We start from the raw sequence: 19,976 nt of genomic DNA on the forward strand, positions 1-19,976 counted from the left end.
GAGAAAATGTAGCCTTCTGAGGACGGTGTAGCACATGGACATCCAAATTTTTAAATAGAAATAAGCAATATATAAGTATGTGTGCAATGCATCCATATAAAAGAAATGAACATAAATGTCTTAATGAAATTATTGAAGTAAATGTTATTTTTGTGAGAGGAAAACAAATGAATTCACACATTAAATCAAAAGAGATATTTATTTCATAATAGACCTCATTTGGAAATACTCAACCATTCAAAAACATTTACACAATCAGGTGTTTCATTTTTCTGGGATGAACTGACAGGAGTCAACATATCAACAGTCACATGCAATGGGTTTTTGTCCACCTTATAAAAAACGAAACCAAAAAAAAAAACAACAAATAAAACCCCGACCACAGCCCTGACCACCAGCCGCCTCCACCAACTCTTCCTGGTTTTCTCCAAACACAGCAGCTCTGTTTGTATTTTTGCACTCAGACGTTTCCAGAGTCTTGATCCGGTTGGAGCTGGCGGGCTTCCTGTTTGCATTCCAACCCTCAGAAATCGCAGGAACTGAGACGTTTCTATAGACCTTTTGCTGCAAAAACTGTGGCTCTCACTGTAGAGGTCGGCAAAAAATAATTGTGGAAACTCTAAAGAATTGATTCAAATAAAGGTGCAATAATAAAAAAAAAAATCTGTAGTTTGAAGAGAAATACAGAGAAAAGCAACACTAACTGATTGTGAGGTGATTTTAGCACCGGGATCGACTGGGACCAAAATAAAACACGAAGCACATCAACTGTCCCAGTTTTTCCTTTTAGGCGAACTGGAGAGAAAATGAATTCGTCACATGAACATGTTGGTCGGAGTGAAGTTAATGAACCACTTAAAACAAACAAAAAAAAAAACAATTAAGGCAAGATAGAAAACTCAAAGCATGGCTGGATTTAGCTGCTGCTTCGCCTCTGGATTCAATAACAACTTGTGATTCTGTGCAGGAAACGACGGAGCGACGCGTACAGGTTTAAAAAGCGTGACGTTGGGTTTGAGCGTCTTTCTTCCCTTTTTTGCGTCCCACAGGACTGTGACGCCGCCACAGATGTGAACTGTGCATGTCGTTGGCTAAAATCCCCACCAAACAAGCTGCTTGTGTGAGTCCATCTGGTGTGGAGTTGACGTTTAAAGTTGCAGCTCCTTCAGTAAAGTCCTGTGCTTGTGGACGAACCGTTTTTTTTTTCTCAAGGCACCGTACTGTACATTTGTATTTAATGTCCATGTACATGAGTGTGTGTGTGTGGGTGTGTGTGTGTGGGCACATGCATACACGGAGAAGTCGATTCCATCCAATGGTGTCAGCCCACAAGGCATCACCATGACAACTAAGGCAAAAAAAATCTCTCGACATAAAAACACCGCTTCGCTTTTTTTCCCCCCTCTCCTTATTTTAGTTCATCTGATCCGACTCCCTGCTCAAACCAGCCGTCCCTACAATAATCACTAGTACTGATAATAATCTCTATTCAATAAATTATCTATACTGTACAATTAAGTCACCTGGCACAGACCTGGCAACAAAGAGGAGCGTTTTTCTTTTTGCAAAATAAAGCTATGGACAATAAGTTGCTGCTGCGTCCTCCTTATAGTAAATTCTCTGCTGAGCACACGGAGGCGGACACACGGCGTCGCAGTTCTTTTTTTTTCTCCTTCCATGTATAGAACTTAAACACCTTGCAAAACAAAAAAAAAAGCTGATGCATAATAGAGGGCGGGGAAATGAAGGAACCGAGTCAAAATTCTTGCAGAAAAAGTCGTTTCCAGCAAAAGGCATGTTGCTCTTTTTTTTTTATTTCCTGGAGAGAGTGAGTCATTTCCTCTGAGGACAGCAGATAGAACTTGGTTCCCGATTCAAAGGGAAACTGGCGAGTGGAGCGTTCACTGCACTCCCTCTTCATCCACGTAGGTGGAGGGAAACCATCCGATCTGGAAACGGGACACAGAGCAGCCGTGTTAACCGAGTTCATTCATTCCCCTGAATTTGGGCCGCATTTGCCTGCTGTGTGAACACACATTTTTGAATCAGTATCCTGCTTAAAACAGAACTACTATCTATTTTAAGTTTTCTAGAAGAGAAACCAGACCTTGAGCTCAAAGAACCAAGAGAGTTATTGTTAAAAAACAAAACAAAACACAGCAATAAAAAATGATAAAAAAATAAACTAGAGGGCATAATTTCTTTTGTACAGATAAAATGTCCTGCACATTCGCCCTTGCAGCACATATAAGAGAAATTAAACGTTCCACAGGTAGCGCAGGTGTAAAAATAGGCCGTTAACAGCCCGATACCGAGAGCATGATGATGATGAAGGTGGTGACAGAAGAAGTGGGATGTGATTATAAGTTGAGTTCAGTGTCAGGGGGAAAAAAAACCTGAAAAACGAAGCAGTTTTTCAGCTCTGAGGTGTGGGCTGTGAAGACCCTGCAGCACCTGCCAGATGGCAGAGGAGCTGATGACAAGTTTCAGCTCTCAGTCTGCTGCTTGTGGCGTATTCTGAAAATGTCATCTAGTCTGGGATAAGAGAGCGATGATTTTCTCAGGATGTATTCATGGCTCTCCTGAGGATTTTCCTTTTAGAGTCTAAAGCTACGCTGTGATACTGTTTGCACAAAGGCTTTCAGTGGTGCAGGGAGAGGAAGCTTTGAGCAGCTTGACAGACAGACTGACTGCGATCCGCAGAGACGCGTGTCCCCAAAGACTTGAAGGACAAGACAATCCCCTTTCCTCCACACAGGGGAACATCTTTTGTCCGTTTGATATCTAAGGTCAAATTAGAAGTCGCCTCCGTGTTTGGTTCTGATTTTGGCGATGCAGACTAAACTCGTACAAAGAGACGTGAGGGATGTGAAGGTTGATCTTACAGCTCAGACGTTTGAGAAAGATAATCAGTTTAGAAGCAACTGCAGCTGTTCATTAAATAATATGGAGTTTTTTTTTCTTCTGTTAAAGTTCCAAATGAAGTTGGGAGCAGAAGTGGTAGCACAGCATGGAGAAAAAATCTAAATGAGACCATTTCAAGAAGTTGAGACAGAAAATTATGGCTTTGTGACTGCAGGAGCTTAGAGCATGGCCTCCTTCTGTCACTGCAGGAGCGCATTAGGACGGTCAAATGTGCAGCTTAATGGGGACAAATTTCTGAAATAGAGTGCTGACATCCTATCCACGTTTCACAGAGAGGTTCTGGCAGCCACCTGCTTTAGGTAGTTTAATCATTAAATTCAATCTAGGCTGTTTTCAGACTTTTATCGCAGCTCTTACCCGTCCGTTGGCCTCTCCTTTCCACCAGCCCTGGTCTCCGCCGATCTTGCTGTATATTTTGACGATGTCTCCTTCCCGCAAGGACAGCTCCCTCATGTCTCGCGCTGCAAAGTTATATCTGGCTACTGCCGTGCTCACCACCCGAGGAGTAAACACTGGGGAACGGAAACAGCGGGGGTATTGATAACGTGCATAAACAGGGTTCCAACACATCATCTCATTTGGCAAAATGTCATCCTATTCCACACAAATTTCAGGTTTTGACATCCTCTAGTCCAGCATTAAAGTCCTCTCTTGTATAGACAGACTCAGACCAGGACAATTGTCAATAGACCATTGAAACTCTGATTAGTGAAAGGCGATTGTTGCCTAACGTCTCTCAACACGTGGCTCCGTCCGCCCTCTACAAAACGGTGCCGTCATGGGCCCCCAAAGCAAAACCGTTTCCACTTCACAGCTGGATCGATACGACGGTATCCCTGGCACCGCATCCATCTTTCTTCTCCCAAACACCTTGAAAAGCTTTCAGTCTCATCCAACCACATGCCTTTCTCCAACGCCTCCTATGGCAAATCAGTCGTTAGCAAGCGCTATGTGCCGCGGGACGCTAATCCATGATGGTGTCGGGTGTTACTAACAGCAACCTTTGAAACGGTGGTCCAAGGTCGTTGAAATGTTAAAATGTAATGCTTGGAAACATTGCAGTTTTGCCAGTAGAAAGAATGTCTCTGAGAAGAAGTAATGAGCATGAGAGCTGATGCGCTGAGTAGGTAATTTGAGGTTAACAAGTGTGAGAAGTCAGTGGGAGCACAAAGGAGTACCTGACCAGAAGGGAGCAGAGCTCTGAGAGGAGGAGAAGTTCAGGCCTTGTGGACTGAGGAAGGAGAAATTGTAGGAGGCGCAGGTTGCTGCTGATAGGAGGAAACACAGAGAAAGAGAAAACAAGAGAAGAAATGAAGCTGGAAGATGTTTTGTCATGCTGGCATGCTGAGCTAAAGCAGGAGACGCCGGGTTGAAAAAGGAATTTCACAATTCTACGAGTAAATTTACGTATTTATAGAGCTAATCTGTGGCTTATTCATAGGTAGGTAAATAGGATGCAGCTTGTTTTTTTTTTGTCTCACAGTGGAGGTAAACATGTTTGACCATGAAACTAATTATTTAAGTAATTATGGTTGGTAATTCCTGTTGAGTTTTTGCCTACAGCCATCTGGAATTTGCTGTCGAAGTCACGTCATCCTCACATGAGCTTCCTGCAGTTGTTCCCTGGCATAATGGAATTGGATGAAAAGGCTAAAATAACGTCTCTTATTACTAGTTTCCTTCTTAGTCTCACAGTCATAAATGGTGAGAGGACACAGCTGCATCTTAAAAATCAGCACATTTTGCAGAGCGTCCAAATGCAGCAGAAGCAGAAGGGAAGCGCTGTTGCTCTGGTGAGGAGAGAGAACAAAGGCAGAGCAGTGCAGGACAGAAGCCAGTATTCATACAGTCTGATGCACAGAGATGGCAGCCAGTTCTGTGGCTCCACAAACCTCTGGGTTCGCTCACTTTCCATTTTCTATCCCTCGCTCCAGCATTTAACCGTGTCATCTTCCTATTCTTCTCCGTTCCCCACCGGCCTGCCTCAATTACTCTTTGTATGAGTCAAGAGAAGCTTTGAAATTGGCAGGAGCAGAACACCAGGAAAGCCAAAGTGAGTGGGAGTGAGTCTGTTGTTTCACCCAAAGTCGCCACAAATACACGGCATCCGCTGCGTATTTCGCTCCCCTAAGGCTCATTACCACAGCCATAATCAGTCATAAAGCCAGGCGGCCATGCAGGGAAAAGCAGTTCATCTCTGGGCGGAGAAACAGTGACCTTAATTTCTCCAGCTTCACATCACGGTGGCAGTTCGCCAGCAATGGAAGCCCATTCGTCCTTCTTTGGAGAAGAAGGCATAAAGCAAGGAACCAGGACTCTGAACAATGCAGAGATATGCAAAAGGGAAACGCTGCTTTGTTTGTTTCAACCTTGTGAAACGTTACAGGGAGAAATCAGGTGCTGTCCTAGTGGTGGAAGAGGAAACATCAATCTCTCACCACAGAAAAGTTCACATTGTTCTGTAGGGCATGACTCCGATTCACAGATCTTTCATTTAAATATTCTAAAGAAAAAACCTCTTTGGGAGCTGAGATGTTTGTTAATGCATATTAAGGTGTATTTTCTGTTTGAACTATAAAATATGTAACTATACGTGCTTTTAATGGAGGTCTACCACAGATTTTCACTGCATCATTGCACAAAAGCGTGTTTACCATCGGTACCAGTAAGTCTTGAGAGAACGCTGTGCTGTGGATTTGAATGAACTGATCTGGACCTGACTAAAACGGTTTAAAAGTCACAAATTAAAATGAAGAAGCGTGAACTCTTCATTTTTCTAAAGGGGAAGGTCTGCCTCCACTTCCTGGTGATGTTTGTGACCAACAAGCGAAACATTTGCTTAAACTGCAACCTCATGTTGAGAGCGAAACACATCTTTAATAAGAAATAATAATGCTCAATTATTATTTGTTAGAGAGTAGTCACAACTCTCTAATCCAGCACAACATCAGGAGGCGAACCAGAATTCGGGTTGTGTTGGAATCGACCGCATGTTTGCTAGCAGGAAGTTTCAAAGCGTCGCTGAGGGAAACTTTACCTGGTGAGCGTGTGCTAGCCCGAGTTAGCGAGCGTTCTCTGGATTTGTAGGGATACCTCAGCGTGGTGTCTAGCAGCTTGAAGCTTTCCTTCAGTGAATGCGACTGATAGTACTCCACCAGCTCCTGTTGCACGGTAACACACACACACACACACACACACACACACACACACACACACACACACACACACACACACACACACACACACACACACACACACACACACACACACACATCATGAGCCAAAGTGTTCACACTCCTTTAGGAAACTTAACTTAAAAGTTCAGGGCAGGAATTGGAGTCGTGGCAGTTTGGTCTGGTGTTCCTAAAGTATCCAGAAACTGAAATTTATGGTTTTTAAATGACAAAATGTGTCTTTGTGAGACAGAAACATGTTGTTCCTGCATGAAAAGCAGTTCCTTTCTTACCAGAAGACTCTCAAACTTCTTTGCTTCCGTGATGTGGATCCAGTTGTCTTTTTCAATAACCTTGATGTGTTTTACTTCATCGTTGAATCTGCACAGAGGAACCCGGAGGAGGAGATGTTGATGTAATTAATCTGAAAACCTGATTCATAATGTCAAAGTTTTATTCCGGCGTAATACTTTTATGAGCACAGCACAATTGAAGTCGTTTTCTAAAAGGTAAAGATTTGTTCACTTATGCAAATACATGAGAGGTTCATCCCTGCAGGCCTTTTGCACCTGTTTTAAAGGCTTGGAAGCAAATTTGCAAATACAAGCCTAATTCATCACAATGTGACAGCTCCAGCAAGAGCTCAAACAACAATATCTGTGTGGAGCACCGTCTCCAAGGAGAGAGAAAATAAACCAAAAAAGCAATTATGGAAATTAGTTGGAGCCAGAAACAGACTCTGCACAAGCTGGCCGGGGTTTCCTGAGACGGTTCCTGACTTCCCTGGGATATAAATAAGAACCCGAGCAGCTTCTCCTCCAGCTCTTTGCTCACTTGATGCTGATGGCGAAGCGCTCTGCCTCGGCCGTCCGCTCCCTGATCAGGTACGTCCCGCTGCAGTGGGACTTCAGGAGGTTGTCCGCCTGCTGGCGCTCCATGTTCCCCGCAAACCTGAAGGAAAAGAAGAAGAAGAAGGGAATTCATGACATGCTCTAATTATCATTTATTTGTTTTGACAGCATCAAATTCCCAGAATTCTCTCTCTCTTTCTATGAACATTAAATTTCACTGTACATCATTTTACAGAAGTCAGGATCTAACAACAGAACCTGAAAAACCAGAGGACAAATCAACAGACTGACGGTTTGATAGAGAGTCAGAGTGGGTAATGGCAGCTCTGCATGATAAAAATTAGGGTACCGGCCCTTTAAATCTAAAACGCTGAGATGTCAAGAGTTACATACCAAGGATATCCATAGTAGTCTGCTTCTCTTGACGACTGCCGGCTGGATAATGACTGGAAAGGCTGTCACAAACGACGGAGGGAACACGTTATGCAGAGAACCAACCAGACAATGTCTGCACCGACGTTTCAGTTAGATTTAATCGTATGCTGGGCAGAAACAAACTGCTAAATGTTTCTCCGTTTTTCTCCGTTCTCTCCTGCACTTTCCTGCAGATTTGTTATGATTCATTAGTGGAAGCCCTCTGTGCAGAACCGGCCCACATCAGGACAGCTCAGCACATGGGAAGCTTTCGCTCTCGAGTCAAGATTAAATGGAGGATTCGCATCTCGTAGGAATATTCGGCCAGATCCCACCCTACAGCAGGAAGCAACGGCTAAGAACCCGACCTGAACAGGAAGTTAATATCTTAACATTCACGAGTTTAAAGACATTTTTATAATTCAGAGAAACTGTTGTTTGAACGCATTACACAGACTTTAGTAAATGAATAAAAAGTTTCATTAATGTTTGGAACAAACTTTCATTTCAAATTAAACCTCTCTACTCGCTTTGGGTTTATGTTTAGGGCGAATTTCAAGTTTTTTATGGTGCTTTAAAGTTTTCTTTTCCCAGGATTTTCCAGTATTTAGCCATATCCCTATAGTTGTTGAAGAAAAGCATTTCCAAAACATAATGCTGCCACCACCAAGCATCAACAGAGAGATGGTGTGTTGAGAATAAATGTCATATAAAAAGGCAATTCTATGCAGACGATTGTATTTGGGGTTGTCAGATTGAAGTACAAATGCAATGTTTCTTTTGTTAAACATTTTCTTTCCACTTAAAAATGATGCCTTAACTTTGTGTTAATAAGTTTGATATGTCATAAAATACCTTTAAGTTGGTGGTTGTGAGATAATAAAATGGATTATTTTGAACAAAAACTTTTTTTTTTCTGCATTTTCTGGACATTTCGCTTGAAAAAATGATCTTGAATTTCTGCTGAATACGCTTCCAATTCATGTTGGACAGGCTGTAAAACGGTCGCTCCAGAGTAATAACCTACCTTTGGGTCTAAGTAAGGTTTTACACATGAACTGGGAAAGAAACCACTCTTCTGAGTTTGTATCAGCTTCCCCTGCAAGACAAAAATAAAATGTTTAAAAAAAATATGATAATATAATAAAATAAAAAAAAAAAAAAGATTTTATGGAAGAAAGCCAACCAGTTTCAAGAACAAGAGGTTAAATATCTGAATTATATAATGGGTTTATAAATCTTTCATACAACTGTATGTCCAAAGGATGTGAATCTTTGCTGCCCCCTAGTGGCAACATCATAAGTTAATGCTGGCAACAGGTTTAAATAAAGCAAAAGCTTTCACCCTGAGTGTTTTCCTTATACAATAACCTAAAACTAAGCCAATAAACCAGTTTGAGAGATGCTACATCCACTACATCAGATTGGATTCTGATGGGAGATGAGGCACTCGCTAAAAAAGCAACGAATCCATCAAGATTGCTCATCAGCGTCAGACAGAAGCTAGAGTGCCTCCACCGTTTCCTGCCTGCAGCCATCGATCTGGAGCCGCGGCAGCCCTCCGACTTCGCGCAGAGAGATTAAAACCGGCGTTCTGTCGAGGGATAACCAACTTTAATAGCCGAGATAAATTCACGGCATCACAAAGTCGCCCCGAGTCGCTCTTTGAAAAGCCCGGCCCGACATTAGTGGATAAAATTCGATTACGCCGCTGAGACAATGAGAGACCTTGCAGGGACATCACCTATCATGTAAAAGAATTATTTATAAAAAAGACATCCCCTGCAGGTGTGCAGGTTTTAATAGTGGAGCTGCTCCTTCTGTTTAAAAAAGCAAAACTCAGACAAAAAAGAAGTAGGCTAACATAAAGTAAATTGCAAGTTTATGTGTTAATGTTTCTTGTATTATCGACTGAAGTGTAAAAATAACAGCTTCTAAAAGGCTTCCCAGCCATCCTGAAATTAATGACTTCCACAAGTCTCAGCTGACTCTTCACAGAAATATCAAGGCCTCGCAATTAATTAAATGTGTTAATCAGCTTCGGCAGTGAAGCTCTGTCTGTTTTTCAACTGTGTTCTTTTTGTGAAAGGCAGGAAAAAAAGACTCAAAAGCTGGTAGAACGGCTTTTACGTCAATAACTTTTGGTGTCTTCTGCCATTCACTTGCTTCACGTCCCATCAGGATATGATGATCAAATCGAAATCTGGACTTTGATTCTTGTTTTCCAGCCTTTCACACATAAACTTGCTGCTGTGTTTGTGTCCGTCGTCCTGTTGATGACCCGGTTCTGGCCAAGCTTTAGATTCCAGACGGTTCATAATCAGTTTGTTTATGCAAAACAAACCCGCATTGATGTTTGTTTTGAAATGCCTTATACCCCCTAAGAGGTTAATGACATCATTACCGACGTCTTTGTGTTAAAACATGCCTTCATGTGAAAGAAGATAAATTAAAAGTGTTAATTAGTGTCATTAATTAACATCTTAAGTAGTAAGAGATGCCAGTCTGTGCCTCTGGCGACTAAATCATACAATGACAGCTTATCTGCAATAACTGGGCTTGAGCCGAGTGTAAACTATCTGCGATCTGCTGCAGCGCATTCAAAGCAGAAAGTACCAGTGGAAAACCAAAAGTTGAAGCGTGCATGTGATGGAGCGGTGTCCGCTTGGATAAGATCGGAAATAAATTGGTTTACTGATCCCAGATGTCTTAGAAACATGAGATAAAAAAACAAATATGGTTGTCTAAATAATAATAATAATTATTATTATAAAGTGACAGTTTTGTGTCAAAACAGCCTTTAATGTTTTATTTTCAACCTCAAATTTTTTTCTGATTTGACTTCTGGATTTTTTTACCAGAACAGATAAAAACCTTTTTGAAGATTTAATGTTTTTATTTGAATCAATCTGCAGATTTTTCTCTCCTACAGATTTGCTCCAGATTAGAAAACTGTTAGTCTCGACATGTACCGTATTTTTCGGACTTTAAGCCGCTGCTCTTTTCCCACGTTTTGAACCATGCGGCTTTTCTGTGGGTTTTTTTTCTGCAACCACCAGGGGGCTCTATAGCAGGAAGTGAATCATTGGAAGTCAAAATTGTAATTTCATTTTAATTTAGAACAAGCACATGCAAGCAGCAGGTGCAGCTTATAGTATCTATAGTCTGGAAAATACGGTATTTATATTGATTAACAATTTATTAAGTGTTAATCTTCCTTCAACCTCTCAAAGTGGTAACCTAATTTTGTTTTTGTTCAGTAAATATTCTTGTTTTTGGACGGCTGTACCTCCCACCACGGGGTATCTGGATCCCCCTTTAGCAGCTCGATGAAGTCTCCCGTTTGGAAACAGAGAGGCGTCTTCCCTGGAGGTGTCGGTGTGCCGTGGTAGTTCCTCACAGCCACCATCTTTGGACCTAGGAAAACAGAACATAACAGCTCCATTAACGACAGAGGAAGGGAATTGTCTAATGCACACACACTATAATCACAATTTCAATAATACTTGGTTACAAAACTAACATTGATAAAATTAAATGACATACTGAAATAAGAACATTTGCTTTACCTCATGCATGAAACCACACTTTTTCCTTCCACTCAACTATTTTGTTTTTGTAGAAAAATGTAAATGTTTTACTTTTTGATATGACACTCACTAGAGTATTTTTATCCAGGTTAAATGAAGAAAGAAAATATACGTAGAACATTTATAGTCCTTTTTGAACCACAACTTAGTTTTTACTAACTCTGTGTGTAAAAAATATTTTTTGAATTACCAAAGGTCTCTCAAATTAAATTCTCTTTAAGCCCTTCTAACATTTTGGACCAGATCTGATTAAACTCATAATATTTGGTTCAATCAATGCTGAAGAGCTCATGAGGTTTAACCTGGAATATCCAGAAGATGGCGGCAGAGAGCTGTGCAGCGACAACAAGCAATACAGTTTTCAGAAAAATCAAGCTTCAGGTCAAAGAGAGGAGAAAACTGACCTGGTGACATTCCAGGCTCCTGCAAAACAAACACAAATGCAAAATCAGAAACTTATTTATGTTCAACTCTAATGTTGCTGTTTAGTAAAACAGGTAAACTCACCATATCGTGGGGATCTGAAACAAGACAAATGAATGTTATTTTATATTTTTATAAGCGATAGAATGTTTTCTAGTTACATAATAAACAAGGATGCAGATTCACAAATATGTGACATTAGATTAGGAAGCATGGAGGTGGGTAACAATATTTATTTTTGTCCTAACAGCTCTGCCATGCTTACATCATGTTTCCTCTGCTAAACTGACATGAACTTTAATATAACATAATCATTCAAAGAGCCCAATGCTCATCTGAGCTAAAGTTGAAGAAATCTGTGGGACACATTTGGGCTTGTGAATCCCCCCTGAAGGGATAGCTCCGAATAATCCAGCTGGAAACGGGATGATAATGTGCAAATGTGATGCAAACACACAAATTACATTTTTTAAGCTTATGCTTAAAAAGAAAAAATGAATAAATTAATATTTGGTGCTTTAGGATCAAACAATACAGATAGAAAATCTGTCGAAATTAATTTTAAAGAGCAGCAATGCCAAAAACCCTGGATCTCACTGGAGGAAATAATTCTTGCAAAACCAAGTATGAAACCCCCCTGTGGGTCTGAAACGGCTTTCCCATGATTCATCCTGACTCCAAGTTGCTGTTTTCCTCTTTGGTACCAAAACTCAACGACACAATGAATTAATCCCACCTTCCTCCCGATTTCTCCTGCTGTTTCCTGGATGCCTTGTTTACCTTTCTGCCATTTCTTGTAAAGATGTGGAAAAAAACCTCAACACAACAGCACAATCTCGTACTAACAAAAATGTATATATATCATTTGTCTGGTTTTATTTAGAAACCCATCTGTGGACTGACGATGCTAATTACCTCAGGCTACAATGTTTTGTGTTTGTTATCTATTGATTCTGAACATTTGCCCCTTAAATCGAACACAAAATGAAGGAGAGTCATGGTGAAACTAAGCTTTTCATAAAAAGAAAACATACCCTACATGGATCGGCTGTGAAAGAAAACACCTCAAATTCCCACTTTTAAGTAAAGAGGAGGATCTGTGATGCTGTGGGGGCTGTCTGATCTTCCAAAAGCCCCGGGAACTTTAGCATGGTATCAAGAGTGATGCTACTATGATTTAAAGAAAATACAGGATTTTCTGGTCCACCATCACAAACATAAACAATTGAATTTTGCTAATCTCCACTTGGACTTTTACTGGAATCATCTGTTTTGGTCTTATAAAATAAGGACTGAAACTTTCAGCATCAAACTCTCATAAAAGAAAGGATGGAAAAGCTTCTCATGTCGACTGGTAAGCATGGTGGAGGAGCTGTGGTGCTGTGGGCCTGTGTTTTTATCCCAGAAGTCTTGTTGTAAAGCATAACATCCTGACATTTTTTAAATTATGGAATCATCCTTTGATCATTTAGAAAAGCTTCACCAGACACAAAGCTAACACTGACTGATGGTCATATTTGTCCCCAGATCTAAAACCCAGCAGGACTTGTAAAAGTTGTACAAAGAGTGATGGTTATAGATCCATGTGCTTGTGTACTCCGACCCCGTAAAATGTTATAAGTGCTGTCCTAAGATGATGCCACTGCAATAAAAGATACATTCAGGCTTTTTTCACATATTCCCAGGGGTGAAAACCATTGGGAAAGGAGCTGTGATTTAGACCGTTGGCTGTCATCGTACAGACCATTAACGTTACCACTCGCCACACACTTTTTGTCAGAATGCTCCCAAAGAGCGCCTCTTAACTCCATAAACCTAAAGTGAGTAACAGACGCTCCGAGAAAGAAAACACCTACTGATTTTACAGATGGTGATCACTTCCAGACACTCTTTGTGAGCTCCTGTTCCACAGCGAGAGCAGTAGTAGCCCTGGTAGAAGATACCCCTGGAGGAAACACACACACACACACACACACACACACACACACACACACACACACACACACACACACACACACACACACACACACACACACACACACCACCCCCACACACACACACACACACACACACACACACACACACACACACACAACACACACACACACACACCCCACACACACACGTGCACGCACGCACACACACACACACACACCACACACACACACACACACACACACACACACACACACGCACACACGCAAACTTTCAGAGCTGTAATGCAAACAGGAAGTGTCTCAGACAAACATTAACCTCCAGCATTAGAGTCCAACTGCTTGTTCTTCCAGAAATATGGCTGCTTTCTCATCGTTTCCTGCTGTGTTATTCTTTAGAATCATAAAGCCCAGCGGTTTTGATTTGACCCAGGTAGTGCAAAGAGGTGTTCCTGTAACGTCCACCGTAAACACTTGCATGCATAGCGATGCTGCCGCGGCGAATACCGACTCCCATAAATCACGACAGGATCCACCGGGAGACGCAGCACTAATTAGCATCTAGATGGCTGGTTCCTGCCTCCGAAGGCTCTGCGAATTCAGGTCAGCGAAGGCCGGGAAAATGTGCGGGTCAATACACAGAGCGGCGCTGATCCGGCTTACTGGGATGGAGGTGAGAGTGGTGATCCACAACAGCGGCGGGTCGTAACCCGCTGCAGTCGAGGAAGCTCGGATTTGCGCTTACTGTTGGGATGTTTAAAAATATCCATTTGCAAAGAGTGTTCTCGCTCTAACGTTGGAGTATTTTAGTATTTTCATCCACTCACCAATTTATTCAATTTAGTTTATTTGCTTTAGTCTTAAAGCAAATAATAAATGGCTTTAAGACTAAAGTAGGTACTTTACTTCAGTTTTCTTTCTTTGTGACTTCATTTGTCAATACATGTGCTGCGCTCCATAAAACTATCAAATTTCCAAATTTGTCATACTACATCCCAAAACGTCTATCAGGATTTGATAGGTAAAGTATGAAACTGAAGGAAAACGACACGTTTTGTCATCGCACTACTATAAAGCCACTATAACAGTGAGAATCTGATTAAATCTGCCGAGTCATAAATAGCGTAAAGCACCAACCCAACCTGTGAAAACTAGGCATGACAAACCACTGAGGTCTTCACAGAACAGCTGGGTTTAGGTTGAGATTTAATTACACTTCCTATTATTCAGGCGACCTTTGTCTACAGTTGGTTGCCATGGATCTAAAGGTAGCAGACTAAAGGGCAATGAATGCTAAGATACAAGACACTTCTTTTAGTGAAAAGAAATGTTGGAAACTATTTAAAATGTTCATTCCACGTCACAATTTTGCACTTGTCCAAAGGATAAAATTGCAGTAAAACAAACGGGTTCAGCATTAGTAGATTTGTCTGTGGGAATTATTTACAAAACTCCCCACACAAAAAAAAAAAAAAGTGGATATATCAAGAATTTCTGAAAGAAAATGCAGATTGAGAAGTTGGAAATATCCAGATATAGACACAGTGTTGCCTGCTGTTAGCTAGTTGGTAAGATGGCTCCAACAGTTACACGTTTTGTGGTAAAGTTGGTGTTTGAACTATTAAAACAGTAGGTAAGGGTGTCTTAAGATGGAGTCTAAGGATTAAAGAGGGATTTCTGGCCACTAACCCCCCACTGCAAACGCCCTGAAATAAAAGCCATACCTTAGGAGCATCTTGCAGACTCTGCAGTTGGTGTTCTTATCAAAGGTGTGCATTTGGAAGTTGTGCTGGTTGGCAGTTGCTCTCTCAGGCTTGATGTTGGACCTGAACAATAAAAGGTTTCTTGTAAAATAAACCGATCAGCCAAGAATGCAATCGCCGTCAGGATGGGATGGACAACAGATTAATGACAACACGTATCACAACATACACATAATCAGGATCAATATCAAATACAACTGACAGAATATTCAATACGTAGAGTATTTACTGAACTCAGATCCAGAACCGCACAGCATTCTGGGGGATGTAGGTAGAGGAAAGACTTTTGTGGCTCACGGTTACCTAGCAACAACCTGTTGAGCAACTTGCGCAGCAGCAGTTTTAAGTTTTAGCCACCGTGCCTTATTCCTATTAAAAATAAAAAACAATGGCGTGGAGAGAAAACTGGTTTTTCTTCTAAACAGCACGTTGCTTCTTAAAAGAGAAATCTGATTCTGATGGCTAAAAGGTTTTATGCTACGTTGTGTGCTGCTAAAAGTAGAAATGTCTATTTAACGTAAAAACAATTTACTCAACTGAATTTCCAGAAAAGCAACGCGCTGCAATTCAAATCCCATTATTTCCTCTGTGTAATCATACTTACATGGCCATCTCAAACTGCTCCATCCACTTCCTCTTGTTTTCTTCCGTTTTACAAAAGAACTGGAAGCCCTGCTTCCCTTGCAGGTGGATCAGGTAGAAACCATAAGACCACTAGAGAGAGAAAGTGAGCGTATGGGAGATGGGAGAGGGATATGTGGATGGCAGTGGCAGACAGAGCAAATTTTTGTAAACTTTATGTGCTTTGTGCGTGATCACAGTCGGTTCGGACATGGGGAGGGGAGAAAAAAAATCCCTTGCATGCTTTCGCATCTGAGCAAAAAGAAAAGCTGGAGAGCCAGTCACAGAGCAGAGAGCTACATGTGCAATCACAGCATGACACCCAAAGAACAACACTTCTAAAAATAGGCCTGCATGAGAAGATGCGTTAAATAAAAAGGGGGTCGCTTGGGCTTACCATTTTTCCACTTGACTGGTAGGCATGCAAAAAAGAAAGACACCAGAGAAAGATCCAGTTACACATGCAAACATGGACAGAGACATGCAGATCCAAACCAAAAGAAAGCAATGTTAGATCACAATGCACTGTGTCTCCATGAATCCTAAATGACCTTCATTGCATTTACATGATTGTTCAAGCATGGACGAGCACGACGCACCATCGGCACTTCAATGCATTACTCATACGTATCTGAAATGATCATCAACAAGCTGCTTCGGCTCAAGGACGCCATTGGTAATGATTATACAGGCTCTTTGATCATGTGCGCGAGCGGCGCCTTCGCCGCGGATATCAAACTGCGGCGCAAATAGCTCTGCTCGCTCCGATTTCAGAGCAAAACAAAAACTAAATTGGTTTCTTACCTTTTTCATGTCTCTGTTGTTCATGGGGTCGTCTGACATTTTGTACAACTGGAGTTCAATAATCTCTTTCAGCTCGTAGCTGTAGCCTTTTCTCTTGCAAACAATCACCACTTTGTCAAAAAGGAAAATGTAGCTGCAAACAGAAAAGTGTGGCACCTCAGTAAATAAGACACGGATGAATGGGATGAAAATGAAACTAACTGGTAAATGTTCTGTAAATATTTGATTGTAAGAGCAGTTTAATTGCCAAAATTGAAATGCAATTAGGCTTTTATCGTATGTTAAATTGATAACATGTCACTGTTTTGCATATCATTTCATAACATCTAATAATATTAAGGCAGTTACTCTGTTGTTGTTATTATCTTATTACACAATGCAACTTTATCACATATTTACTACTAAACAATGACTCTATTGCCAGCATCTTATTGCAAGCTTACTAAATTTAATTGAAGTTCATAAATTGTGATTTTTTTTACTACCCAGCTGTTACACATTTTCTATAATGTTAGTACTGAGCTGCAGTGGTGCATCAGTTCAGTCCTGCTGACTCCTTGGGACCAAACTCAAGCTCACCGGTCTTGTTTCGTTCTGTTGACGATGGAGGACACCTTCAGCTCGCCGTCTATCTTTGGCCTGCCGTACTCCTCCAGTTTCACCTGCTGCTTCGATCATAAAGACACACAGGGTGGCAATCTGAGGCTTTATCACTCAGAAACGGGGCACGGCACAGCTGGCAATTATGGGTACGCGTTTAAGGCTCCATTGGACTTTAGTTCCGCCTGGAGATCTACTGAGCAACATTTTATTTCTGTTTTTCACTGCATTCATATTCCAAATAAGTGAAAGAAGCTCCACAAGCCCATCTTATATAGGAGAAGATAATTAAATATGTACATTTTCCAGGTATTTAGACGAGAAATAATCATGAGCAGATCTTTTTCTACAGCGAAAAGGAAGTGGCAGTGGAGACACTTACAAGATTTTCTATTGAACTTTGGAATTCGCTGATTTTCTTCAGCGTCTCGTTGTCTCTCTTGACTTCGTTGATATACATGGCCAAGTCCTAAAAGGGGATGATTAGAGACAGAAAGCAAAAGTTAAATAAAAACTCGAGCACACTATTCAAACGGCTGCATATAAACAAGTGTGCATGTAAGACAGTCGAGTTTATTTGTGCAGCACATTTCAGCAACAATGCAGTTGAAAGTGATTTACATAATAACCATATAACACAATAAAGGTCCAAACGTTGGAATTAATCAACGCTCCAGTTATTATTGATGAAAAAAAACTAAAAAAACAACAAGATATTTTTAGACAACCTCCATAGCAGCCAGCGCCTCTTTCAGTTGTTGCCTCTCAGGTCGGTCAGTCGAGTGACTCAACAGCTCCTGCAAAGAAAAGCGATTCATTAGCATTTAGCCTTAGCATTAATGCGAAGGCTAGTAAATAACTCTATGCACAGCAACAACATCAGTCACAATAAAGTCGCTAAGTTGGCTACATGCAGGGTAAACTATGCCCACTTCAGCCATTCAATGTTTCCAGTTTGGCTATCTAATTAACTAGCTTTATTCAGTTACAAATGAGATGAGATTGCTACACAAATTTACACAAAAAGCTGTTTTTTCAGTTCTCTGGCATTTTTTTTAAGCTTATGCTAATGTAGTAGGAAGATTTGACACTTTCTGCAACCGAGTCATGGCTAACCCATACTGCCACTGATGGGTTGAAGGTGCTAACACACTGTGTCTAGGTAGCAGGGCAGGTTTTTATCAAGGAAGGTTTATCAAGGAAGGTTAACAATATTATAAATACAAATCAGTTTCTACATGCTTCCTTTGTTAAAGTGAACCAGATCTCTCCAGATGCATTCGCCACAAAATGCATCACAAAATCAATAGTGAACTTGAACAGTGTTGAAGAGCCACTCTGAGAAAACACTGCTTATGATTTCATGAAAACAAGAACTTCATTTTTTATGGTGGCACATTTCTCTGAGTTTCACAGCAACGAATTTGATCTTATCAGAACCAATCAGGTGTAAAACGCCAATGAACAAGCAATTTATGAATTCGGGGCAAATCCATAATCCCCACGGTTCATTTTTATTTTTTTTTATCATGTCATTATAAACAATAGAACAACATAATGTGCCTAGATGCAACTGAACAAACCTGCAGCCCATCTGAGGAATAAAACACTGATGTGAGAAAACAGGACACTGAGCACCGCGATCATTACTGCTGTTCTTTGTGGTTCGGTGGATATTTCAGCAAGATGTCAACTTGCTTCATGGTAATAATATCAAACATCGTTATGTGATAACTCCACCGCATTTTTTCCTTCCACTCAACTTTACAATAATAGAAGCGCTTCTTTATTTACCAATTACCTTTTGTAACGTATCCTCCTTTCTGAGGCATTCCTTCATGTTGCTAAATGTCATAGCATAGCACTATATAATATATGACGCAATGTATGATATTCAAATTGTATAAAGAAAACTAGGTTTTTATCAGCTGTAACAACCAAAAATGATGAAAGAGAAATGTTTGAAAAATGTCACTGTGTGAAATGTGTCGGTACGTTTCACTTTATGGATTGAATTACTTTTTGTTGATGTTGTAACTGACTGAAATTCTCCTGTGCACTAAAACAACAGCACAAAAAGTTTTATTTTTTTTGTTAACGCAGAAATTTGATGTGAAAAATGCCAGCCGTCTCATCTGTCCGGCTGGAAAATGGTACTTTAAATGCTTGCTTTAATAAATAGAGACATTTCTTTGTTATCACGCAGAGAAATGCTTGTAAATAAAACACTAAAAGTGACTAACTCAGTCCCTCCGAGCAATATAGTGAGGTTGCCAGATTCTGCTAGTTTACAGGCTAAGACGCAACACATGTTCACTCACTTTTTTCCCCTCAATGTCTGATTTCACATGAGAAAAAATGAAGTTTTGAAGTGACACATGGTAAATGGGGCTGTTCAGGGATTCCCCTGTGCTGCAGCCTACATGCATAAGCTTCACAGAGGATGACAGCTAAGGCTTCTGATGCTAAACATCTAAAAATAATAAGCCACTTGCTTACAGTAACATGGTTAGCACAGCATTTTATCTCTCTTGGGTAAAATGTGCAAGAATAAAACCTGGACGATGAACAGGTGAATGCAAAAGCAGCAAAAAACTTCATGTTTTATGAGGGTGGCACTAAATCAATTCCCTAATTATAATACATTATGAAGAAAAGAAACCACAAAATCAAACCAGCTATCGATGTTTTTCAGAACACTGATGCTTTTCTTGCAAAGGTTTTTAAAGAGTTGATTATTTCTTTAGAGGAAGCTTGAATCATAACCTTCTTTCAGTCCAAAGTTGGGATTAAAATCAACAACAACAAAAGAAAAAAAATCAAAAGATGCTGATTTCTCTTTATTCAGAGTGCGTAAAGGATCTATTCACACCACCAA

General features: G+C 40.6%; 1 protein-coding gene across 12 annotated transcripts in view; it reads right to left on the bottom strand.

Annotated features, from left to right (window-relative positions):
- Window positions 1-180: 180 nt before the first annotated feature.
- Window positions 181-19,976, bottom strand: part of vav2 (vav 2 guanine nucleotide exchange factor) — a 184,376-nt gene continuing 164,580 nt past the window's right edge. For 3 of the 12 annotated variants that reach the window (XM_055040552.1, XM_055040555.1, XM_055040549.1), the window contains 19 exons: window positions 17,827-17,895; window positions 17,481-17,567; window positions 17,078-17,166; window positions 16,499-16,631; window positions 16,092-16,106; window positions 15,678-15,787; window positions 15,035-15,136; window positions 13,233-13,321; window positions 11,461-11,474; window positions 11,358-11,376; window positions 10,653-10,780; window positions 8,391-8,462; window positions 7,343-7,404; window positions 6,933-7,049; window positions 6,392-6,479; window positions 5,963-6,086; window positions 4,104-4,193; window positions 3,283-3,437; window positions 181-1,949 (listed from right to left, as the gene is read on the bottom strand). In XM_055040552.1, coding sequence (XP_054896527.1) covers window positions 1,902-1,949; window positions 3,283-3,437; window positions 4,104-4,193; window positions 5,963-6,086; window positions 6,392-6,479; window positions 6,933-7,049; window positions 7,343-7,404; window positions 8,391-8,462; window positions 10,653-10,780; window positions 11,358-11,376; window positions 11,461-11,474; window positions 13,233-13,321; window positions 15,035-15,136; window positions 15,678-15,787; window positions 16,092-16,106; window positions 16,499-16,631; window positions 17,078-17,166; window positions 17,481-17,567; window positions 17,827-17,895 — 1,611 coding nt within the window. In that variant the 3' untranslated portion in view covers window positions 181-1,901. The remainder of the gene's footprint in view (window positions 1,950-3,282; window positions 3,438-4,103; window positions 4,194-5,962; window positions 6,087-6,391; window positions 6,480-6,932; window positions 7,050-7,342; window positions 7,405-8,390; window positions 8,463-10,652; window positions 10,781-11,357; window positions 11,377-11,460; window positions 11,475-13,232; window positions 13,322-15,034; window positions 15,137-15,677; window positions 15,788-16,091; window positions 16,107-16,498; window positions 16,632-17,077; window positions 17,167-17,480; window positions 17,568-17,826; window positions 17,896-19,976) is intronic. The other 9 variants (XM_055040558.1, XM_055040557.1, XM_055040560.1 and 6 more) reach the window with 8 other exon arrangements.

Source organism: Poeciliopsis prolifica, unplaced genomic scaffold (genome assembly GCF_027474105.1).
Source record: "Poeciliopsis prolifica strain line A6 unplaced genomic scaffold, Auburn_PproV2 SCAFFOLD015, whole genome shotgun sequence".
In the NCBI taxonomy this organism is placed as follows: domain Eukaryota; kingdom Metazoa; phylum Chordata; class Actinopteri; order Cyprinodontiformes; family Poeciliidae; genus Poeciliopsis; species Poeciliopsis prolifica.